The 13,394-nt window shown below is 37.2% G+C and overlaps 1 protein-coding gene across 3 annotated transcripts in view; it reads right to left on the reverse strand.

Annotated features, from left to right (window-relative positions):
* Positions 1-13,394, reverse strand: part of Zdhhc2 (zinc finger DHHC-type palmitoyltransferase 2) — a 69,600-nt gene that overhangs the window by 33,393 nt on the left and 22,813 nt on the right. For 2 of the 3 annotated variants that reach the window (XM_008771288.4, NM_145096.3), the window contains exons 2-5: positions 10,378-10,404; positions 9,133-9,227; positions 1,647-1,767; positions 142-211 (exon numbers count right to left, since the gene is read on the reverse strand). In XM_008771288.4, the coding sequence (XP_008769510.1) occupies positions 142-211; positions 1,647-1,767; positions 9,133-9,227; positions 10,378-10,404 (313 nt within the window). Of the gene's footprint in view, positions 1-141; positions 212-1,646; positions 1,768-9,132; positions 9,228-10,377; positions 10,405-13,394 lie in introns of those variants that run through there. The other variant, XM_039094197.2, reaches the window with a different exon arrangement.

Genomic DNA, 13,394 nt, shown 5'->3' on the forward strand with positions numbered 1-13,394 from the left:
TTGAGAAGCAAAGTTTTTCTTTTTTTTTTTTTTTTTTTTTGGTTCTTTTTTTCGGAGCTGGGGACCGAACCCAGGGCCTTGCGCTTCCTAGGTAAGCGCGCTACCACTGAGCTAAATCCCCAGCCCCAAAGTTTTTCTTACTTATCACAGACGGAACAGTGATGGCAGCGGTCTGGCTTTATAAGTCGGCATCTGTCACAATATCGGATCGCTGGGAACAAAGAGTTCGCTTAGTCTTAAACTTAACAAGTCACTGAAAAATACAATGAAATAGCTTTTCATCGTCATCCCAAATTTAAACTGTAAAAAGCATACTGTATTTAAGTTTGATCAAAGGGGGGAGGGGGGAAGGATACTCAACCCACTTTAAACACAGCATGAAAGCATTTGCCTAGAAACAGACTTCTCTGGAGAGATTTTCCAAGAGCGGGAGACCTCCTGGGGACATTTATCTCTGAGTTCTCCATCCTTAGTAACTACAGCTCAGGGGGAATCTGTGTTCATTTGTACTGGTCAACAGAAAGGCTCCCTCAGCTAAATCGATTTATTCCTGGGACTAACTGGGTGAGGAAACACCACAGAGACGTTTTCTAGAATGCGTAAACACACGCTTTTGGTTGCAAAAGTTGGAAAAGACTTCACATCTAGGTTGATTATGATTCAACAGTATAAACAGGTCCCAGAAGAGGCATTTCCAATCAAGGATTTGTGTTCTTGGAGGAAACACTGGCACCTTTTCTTCAACAGCACAGGGAGCACAGTCTACCTGGATGACTGATTCTGAGACGGTGTTCCTCTACACAAACCTCAGAGAGTGCACCAGATTGTGGTGGAAATTGTGTTAGATGTAGACTCACTTTGGTTCTAATGTGAGTTAAAAGCAAATGCAAATTACAAAGCAATATTAATGAGGGATTTTGCATTTTTATGCTAAATTGTTGAAAACAACGCCTATCTTATATTTAAGAATTCTCATCTTGGTCTAGCCATATTTTACGTACTCAACAAATGAGCTAATGGGTCATGAGAGGCAGGCAGACGTTTAAAGCCACAAAACATGTCTGGGTAAGTCTTGGTAGTAATTATCTGTAGTCCATGTGTGTTGGTTTTTTAAAACAATGGCTTAGTTAGGTGTTAAATGACCATAAAACATAAGCTAAGCAGGATTAAGTTATTTGTATAATAGTTCCCATTTTAAAGGCAGATAACAATACCTAAATTATGTTTTACACAACTCATGCAATTACTGCTTTAATCTTATTAAAAAAATATTTGCAAAAGTATTAGTTTTACACCCCCTATACATATTGCTTCCTTAAATACAAATAGGAAGGTTCATAATTAAAACTTTAAAAGCAAATTTTGTACTATGGATGTAAACTTCAGCAGCCCTTTATGTGATCACCAAGTCACGACCAAGTAGGAGGGACAGAATTAGAGTCAGTTCTGAGATCTCCGTGCCACAGTGTGACTCATGTTTCCATTCTGTTTTATGGAACTGTGCAGGAAAGATTTAATAGCAACCTAAGCAATACCAACAGCATTCTTGAATGAATGTTTGGCAGTTTATGAATATGAAGATGCTTTCTGAGTGTCATCACGCCTCATTTGGGAGCTGTTCCAAGGCCCTCATTATCAGGGCTTACCGCCGGACATGGTCCTGGTGTAGATGGGAAGGTCTTTGGCTGCTCGCCTCAGAACTTCCTGATGGGCTTCTCCTCTTGGCTCTCTCTCCAGCAATTCTTTCTCTGCATAAGAGAGATGGAACTGAGGAATAAATTTAAATTTTAATCAGTATTTTCAAAGGAATGACAACACATTTGTCTGCTCTATTATACCCAAAGCTACTTATAAAATATAAAATATTAATGGTATATAGTATACTCAGGAAGGTTAATAGAGTTTCAGATCTGGACATGTCTCAACCTTGAAGACAACTACTTTATGAATCTTAAAAAAGAAAGTAATGATAATGATAATAATAATAATAATAATAAAGTCATACAAATTATTATACCTTTTTCCCAAGTGTTTTTAATGTGAAAGGAAATGGGATATAGAAAATTGTTATAAAACAAATAATTCTTTCAAAATATTAATTTCATAATAGATAAGTTTACTCAGTTAAAAAATACGTGCCTCCACAGATGAATGTTTCATTTGGATACCATTAGAAACAAAAGGAAAAAACAAAGCAGTCAGATCTATATTTGTACTTAAGAATATTTGAACGGAGGCATAGTTGTTACTAAGAATCTCCTCTGGCAATCAAATAACTAAGTATTCATTTTACTGCTTATAGTGACACTTTGGTTTAACTAATTAACCTTAAGCTATTCAAGAAAAACAAAAAATTATTTTGGCTTCTAGTAAATAATCACACACACCAACAAAAACCCCTAAGTTGGTACTGCATGGACCCCTATGAACAAGTTCAGAAGGTACAAGATCAACCGCAGTGATATTCTGAGGAATGGGGAAAATATGAACTGCAGTTCAATGTCTACAAGATGGTAGTAGGTAGATTAATTAGGACAGGATACATTTAAACATGCTACTGGTGCTGACCCCATGGTCCAACCATGAAGGCCCATATCCCACTCAGTGTCTTGCTGAAAACAGCAACAACTAATTAGCTTATAGAACACATTCTCTAGATAGCTTCAAAATCAGGAAGACAAGCAGGCTGGATATTATCAATAAGGGAACACTCATATATAATAAGATTATAAAGAACAAGGAAATACTTAAAACAAAATGCAGAGGAGTTGTTTCCTCTTGGAGAGTTCAGGGAAATACAACTGTGAAGTTTATAGCAGCCAGAAAAGATAAAAATATTCTGTTTATTTGCTGAATGTTTGCTTAGGCACTTTTATTTGATTATTATTTACATTGTACATTATATATGCTTTCTTGGGTAGTGCTTGGAATTAAATCCAGGGCATCATATATAAAAGGGATGGTTCTCTATTGCTGCCTTAAACACACAGTTTATATTAAGAAATACTTCACAGGGAGGAGTTACTAATAAATCTCTCACAGACTAGATAGATAATTTTTAAAAGAAAGACTTAAAACAACCTGGAGTTGGGCATGACATTTCATGCCTGTAATCTAAACACTCAAGAGACTGAGACAGGATGATTGTGAGTTCAAGGCTAGTCTTAGCTGCTCAGAGAATTTCTACACTAAAAGAAAAAAATTAAGATGACATAGTCATTTATGCAGTGACAAGTCAATAAAAATTAGGTCATGACATTGGGCCTAAATCTTTCCCCTACATGAAATACACTTAAAAATATCTTCAGCTTTCAGGTGTAAATAACTTTTAGCATAATATTTTTGTATGCATGACTTTTTGTTAGACCCAATCATAATACTGCAGACCCATTGCACAGATGCTTCCTATGTGAACTCAGGTACTCAGGCATTCTCCTTACCAAGCCATCTCTCTAGCTTTCCCCATTGCCGTTTCTGAAATCAATTTAAGTTCCATCATTAGGAACTGCCAGGAAATTGTTTTATTAAAAGACTTTTTAGAACTGTCATGTGCACTGAAATAATCAACATTCTATGACTTTTCACCAAGTTTCTGGGTCTTTTTTACCTTAGGAGCAACTTCCGGGGAGCATTGAACATGGAAGACCCTTGTGTGCTTAATATGTAAATCAGTAAATTAGCCACAACACCTGGGTCAGCTCCAAGAAATCAAATATAGGCTGGTGAAATTCTTACATAACACAGAGGTCAAAAATAGCTTTCTACCTTGGAATAGGATAGACTTTATGGTTCTCCCTTCCACTGTTCCCTCCTCCAGAACATTATGATATGCAAAGTCCTGTCAGTTCACAGATTAGAAGACGTTAGCTGTACAGAGCTGAAGGTCTGAGCTGGAAAGTGGAGCTGGTAACTCCTGATATAGTCTCTAGTCTCCAGACGTCACAGTTCTTCCCCACAACCTGGTTTTGCTTTTGTTACACTAATTTTATTGTATATAAAAAATTACATTAGATTTACTAAAAATTTTTTTGAGAAAATAGTGTAAATTTTTAAAATTTCTATACAGCCCATCACTAAGTTCCCCATATTAATATCTTACAGTAGCATGATACGCTTAGCCCTTTAATGAAGTAATACTGGTACATTTTTACGCCACATAAAGTTCAGCACAGATATTCAGATCTTCTGTTTTGGAATATCTTTTTCTACTCTAGTGTTGATACTCTGTATATATCTACATAATATCGTATTATGAACATAACATAGTATTTTCGGTTGCCACATTCCCTCAGGTTCATTTTAGCCTCAGCAATTTCTCAGATTTTCCTTGATTGTTTATGTTTTCCTTTTCTTGTTTCTGCTCATCACCACAGTATTCCTAACCATTACTGGTATTGGGTAGAGGCCCACGCAATTGCAATTTTCTGATGCTTTTGAGTCTTGAGGAGGAAAACAGACATTGCCAGCAGGTCATAGTAACAAGTTTGGCCATATGACACTGACCTTGATCATACAGTTAAGAAGAGTTAAAAGGTTTATTTTATTCATATAGTGTTTCTCCTGCATGTATGTATATGTAGCTTGTGCATGTCTGGTCTCTCAGAGGCCAGAGAATGGCATCATATTCCCCAGAAGTGGAGTTATCAATGATTGTAATCTGCCATATGGGTGCTGGGAACCAAACTCAGGTCCTCTTGAAGAGCCAGTGTTCCTAACCACTGAGCAACCTCTCCAGCATGAGGGAACTTTTGTCAGGGGTTTCTACTGGAACCTTTCTCAAGTTCCTCCTTTTCTGTCCTGTACTGTTTTGAGAAAATTTGTTCCTATATAAAGGAGTGGGGAATTTATGCCTCCATTCATAAAAGATGGATTATTTACAGAAATTATTTAGAAGTCTTCTATAAGACAGAGGTTTCTGTTCTATTACTTATTTATCAATTTAGTCAATTATTGATTTAATTAAGGACTCTCATAGATGTTTATTGCATACTCAGATGTTTTTGCTACTCAAATCATCTGATCTTTCCACTGGGATTTCTGCTGTTGGTCCGTGTGTTCCTCTGACACCTTCTCTTATATCTATTTTTTTCTGAGTACTTATTCTCTGGCACTAAAAATGCCCTTGGCTCACCCTCATTATTCCTGCATAATCCTAAATGTAATCATTTCTCCAAAATGCCTGCCTTCTTCTTACTGGCAAATGCAATAGACACCAAGATCTGAGCTCATCTATAGTTCCCAGATTAAATTAGGATTCAATTTTAACCATATATACAAAAATAAAATCATGGTTTATATTTTAAAGGGAACCAAAAAACTCACTAGAATCTAAAATGTACAAGTTAAAACATAGAACATTCTGTCTACTAAGTTGCTAACAGAGTTTTCATAATAGTAAGCAATGCCAAGAGTCTAATTAATGTAGCTGGTAGTATTGAAAATTACTGCAATTCCTTTGGGTAACAATTTCTCAAGCAACTGAAATTTCCTTAATATAGTAATTCTACATCCAAGAATTTTCAATAAGGAATAATTTAAGATGTGGGCAGTTAGAGTTCTACATACCAATATGCTAATATCAGCTCTCTATGTAATAAGGGGTTAGGGTTAGCCTAAACATTTTAAAATGGAGCATCACTATATCAGGTATTACACATTTCAATAAGAGTATTATGCCACTATCAAAATTAGCAACATGGGCTGGAAGGATGGCTAAGTGGTTAAATACTTGATGTTCTTGCAGAAGACCCAAGTTGAGCTCGTAGCACTCATGCCAAAGTGACTTGAAAGCACCTGTAACTCCAGTTCCTTGGGTATCTGACATCCTCTTGTGGCCTTTGAAGATGGCTGAACATACATGAACACTCATACACACATGTAAAGTGATATCAAGTAAGATCTACCTCACACAGTTCTCTGAGCACACACATACAGTTTTATGTAAAAAAAATCACCTAGAAAAGTCTGATCAAGTCACAAATTCATGGTCATTAATTTCTGTGTGTGTGCTGGGAGGCTTGCCATTTATATGACGTAGTTAAAGGAATCCTGAACATGATGCAGCAAATAGATAAGTAGGAGATGAGGATGTGGCTCAGAGAGGAGCATGAGTTCACGCTGTAGGCGCCAGCTAGTCATGCCTGGAGCTGAGTTGCTGATTGGATACAGATGAGGGAGGAAGAACAGTCAGACGACCCAATGGATTTTGGCCTGAAGAGTAAAGGATGTAACTGCCATTACTGAGATGGGACCACTTTAAGAATATGATCAGAAAACTGAGTAGGAGATCCTAATGTTTTCAGATACATTGAATTTGAATTTTTTTAAAATAATTTTTATTTAATGTATATGAGTACATGTAGCTGTCTTCAGACACACCAGAAGAGGGTATCAGATCCCATTACAGATGGTTGTGAGTCACCATGTGGTTGCTGGGATTTGAACCCAGGACCTCTGGAACCCAGTCAGTGCTCTCAACCGCTGAGCCATCTCTCCAGCCTGAGTTTGAATTTTTGGCATATGTCAGAGAGGTAGTTATTGATGAGGCTGGAGTTCAGGCAGAGGTCTGGGCTAATATATTTATTTGAGAGTTATACTAATGAGATACTATTATAAAGTTATAAAATTAAGTGGTATCCCCAATTGAGATATATAAAACAAGAGGTCTAGAAACTGAACTCTGGGAGAATTCCATGCTTGAGAATTTCAGGAGATAATTGCTGCTGGTATGGATGTAAGCTACAAAGAGAATGGTTATTAGAGAAAGAAAAATACTGGGACAGCACATTCAGGGAGCTACATGAGTTAAGAGTTACAAGAACATAAAGCAGGAAGTCAGACTCAGAAAAGGATAATTGCTGCCAGGCAAGGGAGACAGACTTTTCCCTGTGGGAGTATGTGCAGTCACAGAACAGACACACTGCAGATGAAAATGCTAAGTTTCGCTTTAGATGAAACACTTTACTTCTAGGTGGAAGATGGACTTCTGAAGGCTCTGGGAAGGGGTTATAAGTAAGACTTAAGTACCATGAAGACTGTAGTAGGTCAGAAAATGGTAAGAGGGAGGGACAAATGGGGAGAAGGGAGAGAGAGAGAGAGAGAGAGAGAGAGAGAGAGAGAGAGAGAGAGAGAGAGAGAGAGAGAGAGCGTGCAGACAAAGGGAGACAGAAATAGAGAAAGACACGCAGGGAGACAGAAAGAGATAAAGAATCAGAGGACAGAGTGAGGAGGGCAGACAGAGACAGAGACAAGCAGACACCAGGATCTTGGCCTGCATGACCAGTAGAAGATGGCAGAGATATTTACTAACGTAGGCTGTGGTTTAGGGAAGGACAAAATGGTGAACTCTGTTTTACAGTTGGTATCTAACGTGCCAGTGAACTAACCAAGGTGGAATGTTGAACAGAGAGACACATACATTAGGCTCAGAAGTGATCAGATCTGGGAATCAATGTGAAATCTATCAATGCTGAAGTGGTTGGTAAGCCGCCTGAGTGGATGAGGTCATGCACCCAATTGACTGAAGTCAGCAATTTCTTTCAAACCTACACAAAGGCCAAGACACCTCGAGAGAGATTAGGAGGAATAAATGAATTCTGTATGAAGAAGGGAAAAACACACAGAAAGGAGTGGAGAGTCTGAGACAAAAGATGGTCTGTGAAGCACTATAGTCTACACACACAGTTATTTCTGTGACATATGTGTCGTTTGGGCTTTAACAACTTTTTTCCAGGCCAAAAGCATAGTTTTTGACCTGTATGATCACAGATTCATTTCAAATTGATTGCTTTAGGGAACAATCTACCATGATGTCTTTTCTTTTTAACTTAAACTATTGAAAACATGGTATGATATGCACAGCAAGATTTATTTTTTCAATTCAACAAACATGTATTAGAGCAAATGCCGAGAATACAAAAGTATGTAAGGTACTTTCTCTTGCTCTAAAATCATTTAGTGACGTGAGAGAGCCAGACGTGAAAAGAATATATTCAAAAATGACAATCTAAGGTAGTCATATATTGCGATGTAAAACCTTCTGTAGCAGCAATTGCTAGCTGTCCCCCAATAGCCACTCCTGCCTTTAATGGGCTGACACGACCTCTGAGAGTAAGGACTACATTCCCAGGCTTCCATGTGAGAGAGATGTGGTCACGTAATGAAGTCATCTAAATGCAAGTGGAAATGAAATCAGTAACTCAAAGCAAATGTCACTGAAGGGAAAGGGCACCTCTTTCCAATGTCTATGGCCTGCTGGCTGTAATATATTCATGATGTCTGGAATGAGGGCTACATCTTCAATCAAGAACTGGCTCAGAGAATCAAAACATCATGTGACGGGACAGTAGGATAGAAGGAGTCTGGGTATCTAAAGGTTGTAGACTAGCTATGGATAACTTGAATCACAAGATAATGAATTAAGTTACTTATTGTTTTTTGGTGATTGACAGACAACTATTATGTATACATACTAATTACTAATAATTACTATATAACTGAACCAAATTGTCTATCTGTCTGTCTGTCTATCTATCTATCTATCTATCTATCTATCTATCTATCTATCTATCTATCTATGTATCTATCTCTCTGTATCTACTTATCTATGTATCTATGTATCTATCTATCTCTATCATCTGTCTATCTATCTATCTATCTCTATGTATCTATTTATGTATCTATCTATATGTATCTATATATCTATCTATATCTATGTATCTATCATGTATGTATTATTATGTATCTATGTACCTATGTATCTATGTGTCTACCTATGTATGTGTCTATCCATGTATCTATTATCTATCTATATCTATGTATCTATTTATGTATCTATCTACATATCTATGTACCTATTGTCTTTCTCTTATTGATCCATCTGGATGCTTGACAGTAAAGTACAAAGGAAGGCATAGGAGACTTGATAGCATAATTCTATCAGATGAGAAAGTAAGGACCTAGTAAAAATTCCAGTGTTTATTAATATACACAGATTTTTTTTAAATCCTCAAACATCACTGTATTCAATACATTTGAAACACTAATGAAAAGAGGAAAATTTATTTTCAGAAATTAATATTACAGATTTCCATCCTTGGGATAACTTTGCTATTGTCTTACTTATTAACTTACTTCTTTTGAAGGATTCATGGGCAATGTAAAAATGGTTTTCCAGTATGACCAGACAAACATTGCGAAAAGTAGATGATAAGCCATGAGGCACACAACTAAAATGAGAGAAAATAATCACCACTGTGATAATGCAAAATTTTACTCAAATTATGATATTCATAAAATACTCAAATTTACAAAGATGATAAACCATAAAATATTATATTTTAATATGTTCTATTATATTCATTCAAATAAATACAACTCTTTGAATAAAAACCTAAAGTTAGGAAGATTTGATTTTTTACTATCTCCAAATTTATCACTGCATCTATATCCATAAATAGAACCCCCTCATCTATACTTAGGCACATCTCTAATTGGTTAGTTAGAGCTTTCTTACATTGTTAAAATAGGGCAGTTATAGAAGAGTAAACACAATATTAACCAAATGTAATTAACCAGACTTTCAGGCTTAATGAACTTTGCTTAAGAGAGGCAGAGAAAGCAAAGCAATCCCCATTTAGAAGCTGTTTGCTTAGCTCTACTTGACCCTGGTGGCTTTCCTTGTTATGATGACAACATGTAAACAGGGACCATCTTGATGAAGTGATTTCTGTCCACTGGGGTTCTGTTGCCAAATTTATTACACAGGACAACTGTTCAGACAAGCATCCTGAGTACTTCTTTAGAGAATATAAACACACTTTGTATGTTCTTTTAAAGGCTCAAAGTACTGTATGAATTTAAAATAATGTTGTACTACTGATGATAACTCTGTCTGAATAATATATTAATACAGTTCTAAAATAAATAACTACAGAAAATGTGCCAATTCAGAGGATAGACATGTTTGAGGACTAGGGATGCAGATGAGTGGTGGAGTCCCTTTTCTAGCATGTGCCAGGCCCCTACTCCTAACAAAAATGAAATAAGTAAGCAGAATATAAATTTAGTATTTTAAATTTCATTAGCAATTATTAACTGTTCTGAAGAATCAATGGTATTTGTACCTGTGGAGTCATTTCCAATTTGGATTATCTAATATGGAACTTAAATCAACATAACATAACTACAGGCAGAATTTCATGAATGCTGTAGATGGATAACTAGTTACAGGGTAGTAACTGAAGCTAGGACAGGAGCTAGGATGTCATTAACTCTATCATATCACTATATTGTCAAGGAATATTTTCTTTCAATCAAATACATGTTTTATTGAACTGCTCTTAAAGCATTATATTTGCGATCGTAAAAACATTTTACCTTGTTCACCAATGTTTTCCATGGACACTAGAAAAAGAAAAAAAGAGATAGGCCACAGGTTATATGAAGTTTGAGGAAACAGAGAACCCTGAAGACAAAGGACATTAAAATGGATTTATCACTTGACGATTGGTTGGTTTCTTCAAACCATCATTCTTTAAATATCTGTTCACATTTATATAGAGGAGAGGCAAGCATTGTGGCCTGGGGTAGTAGGCTGGCAGTTTCAGTCAGCAGTACTTTCAGTGGTGCACCTCACCCAACAAAGCAGGGTTCCTCAAGCATGAGGAACCCTTATTGGCCTCTGTAGATGACTCATATGAGTCTTCAACTATAGAGTTCAGATTAAAAATGGCCCATTACATTTCCTGAGATATTTATTGCTCTTTATGAACAAGCACCCATCTGGTCTATTCTCCACAAAGAACCAAATGTCTGTGCTTGTCGCACACATACTTCTTCTCATCCTAACAGCCCATGGCTCTAATTGCTCTGCAAGAAGTATTGAGGGGCTCAAAGTAGGCACGTGGGACCACTATCCCTCACGGCTTCCTCTGAAGAAAGCAGCTGGGTGAAGACAAGTCACAGACAATCTGAAACAGGCTGGAACAAGAAACTGTATTCAGTAATCCACACAATTTCTTTACTTCTTGTTCTGTTTGTTTGACTATGCGTGTGATCTGTTTGCTGTGATCACGTGATCATATGGCCGATAGTGATGTCCTTTGAAGTTTGGGCCTTTCTCAGTTGTACCAAGGGAAGGTCACAGTTTGCTTATGTATTACCCCCCCCCCAACCCTACTCAGTTTTCCTTACTCCAGAATGAAATGTCACTGCCTTTAAACAGGCTGCAATCTTTGGGACATGGGACAGATTTTTAGCGATATCTGATCAAACCCACCTCTTTCTTAAACATTTCTAGAGCTAGCTTTAGAGAACGTTCTCTCACAATACTGAATGGCTGTAAGAATGAAAACATTCATGTCTATAGCATGTTGAAATTTGTTCCTGCATGGCTTTGAACTGTAGTATTGAGATTTCCATTTTGTAAAAGAAAATAAAAACCTAGACAAGACCTCACATAGTTAACATTATCAAACCCCTTTAAATGTGAGGAAATGAACCCCACCTAGCCTTAATTTGTTAGCAAGCTCGTAGGACAGAGCCCTTTGTAAGTCAAACATCAATGGTGCCTGTTTGGCTCATATTGGACATGAGAAAAGAGCTCTGTTGGTAAATTTCTTGCCTAAAAAGTATCGGCACTTGAGTTCAATCCACATTATTCACATGGAAAAAAAGAAGCCAGGTATACACATGTAAATTCAGTGCTAGGAGACAGACTCAGGTTTGAAAAATTAAGCTCTCAAAAAAAATATCAGAGATTATCTTTTGGCCTCTGTATATGCATGCACACATGTGTATGCATACCTACACACACATAAATGGCCCCACACAAAGAAGTGTACCCATAATCACACACACATACATGCATGCATGCATACATACATACATAATACATACATGCATGCATACATACATACATGTACACACCGTTTCATGGGTTATTATTGAAGCTGCCACGTAAGTTTGTTTACAAATGAAAGTAGTCAGAGTTCCCTTTCTGGGACTCCCTGAAGGAGCTTATCTAACAGCATGGGAAAGATTATCCAACACCAGTTTGTTCTCTGAAGTGTCTGAAGAGACCACCACACTATCTCGGGCAGTTTTCTATAGGCCCAGACTTCTCTGTGCTCCCAAGGGCTCTAAACTGATTGTATCGCTTTCCTATCTTCCAGTGGAACTAATAAAAAAATGTAAAAGCAATTTGAATGCATGAGAATCTATCTCTGAGTGACCCTGGTGACAATTCTAGAGGCGCTGGGCTGTAAAGAGAACCTACTTGCTAATCTATGACTACAGTGGTCAGAACTAAACATGGTTAAACAAAGATACATTCAGAAAAATAAGAACAGCTACCATGAGCTGAGGACCTTTCTGTCCTGGAACAGCACTTGTTAAGTGGATGATCCAGTATTATTAATTACATTATTAACCTCACAGACAGAATTTCAGTCATATCTGTTTAGGAAGCTAATGTTTTCCAGCCTTAACTTGTACTCCTTCACCCCCAAATATACAAATGTTCAAAATCTACAAGTGCTGTGTTATATTTAAACAAGGTACATGTAGATCCATACTTACGGCCAATTATTTTGATGACGTTCATATGATGAGATGTAATAGTTCCCAGAGGACATGTTCAATTACACTAATATTATAGGGCTATCATATTTCTTCTTTTTCTTTTTTCTTTTTTTTTTTTTCTTTTTCTTTTTTTTTTGGAGCTGGGGACCGAACCCAGGGCCTTGCGGTTGCTAGGCAAGTGCTCTACCACTGAGCCAAATCCCCAACCCCGGGCTATCACATTTCTTATAGCCATGAGTCTTTAATTTAAATTTAGTCATAGGCCAATTAAAGCTAGGCCTTTCATCACTACGGAAGCAGAGGCAGTTCAAGGGTAGCCTGGGCAGTATGGAGAGACCTGACTTAGAAGAAGCTCACTGGTAGAACAGATGTCTACCACACATACAGGTCCTGGTTCAACCCCAGCACCAAAACAAAGGAACAAACAAATGAATGAACAAACAAATGTGTTTTAGTATTGACTTCCCTTATTACTTGTGAGAGTTAGTATTATTTTTCAAAATGTAAGCACGGGTTTTTCTTATCTGTTCTTAGTGAATTGTGACTTACCCTCCCTCCCCCCAGAGAGCTGAGGACTGAACCCAGGGCCTTGTGCTTGCTAGGCAAGCAAGTGATCCACCACTAAGCTAAATCCCCAACCCAATTGTGACTTTCTTATTAGTCTCTTTATTTTTTGTTTCTCGAGACCCTCTTCTAGGCTCCGAACATACCTAGTTTATACATACTACAAATAAAGTGGTGTATAACCAGCTTCAAATGGGAGAGCACCACTGATTAAATACCAATACCCAGACTGAGGATATAACTTACTA

This window comes from Rattus norvegicus, chromosome 16, assembly GCF_036323735.1.
Source record: "Rattus norvegicus strain BN/NHsdMcwi chromosome 16, GRCr8, whole genome shotgun sequence".
Classification (NCBI taxonomy): domain Eukaryota; kingdom Metazoa; phylum Chordata; class Mammalia; order Rodentia; family Muridae; genus Rattus; species Rattus norvegicus.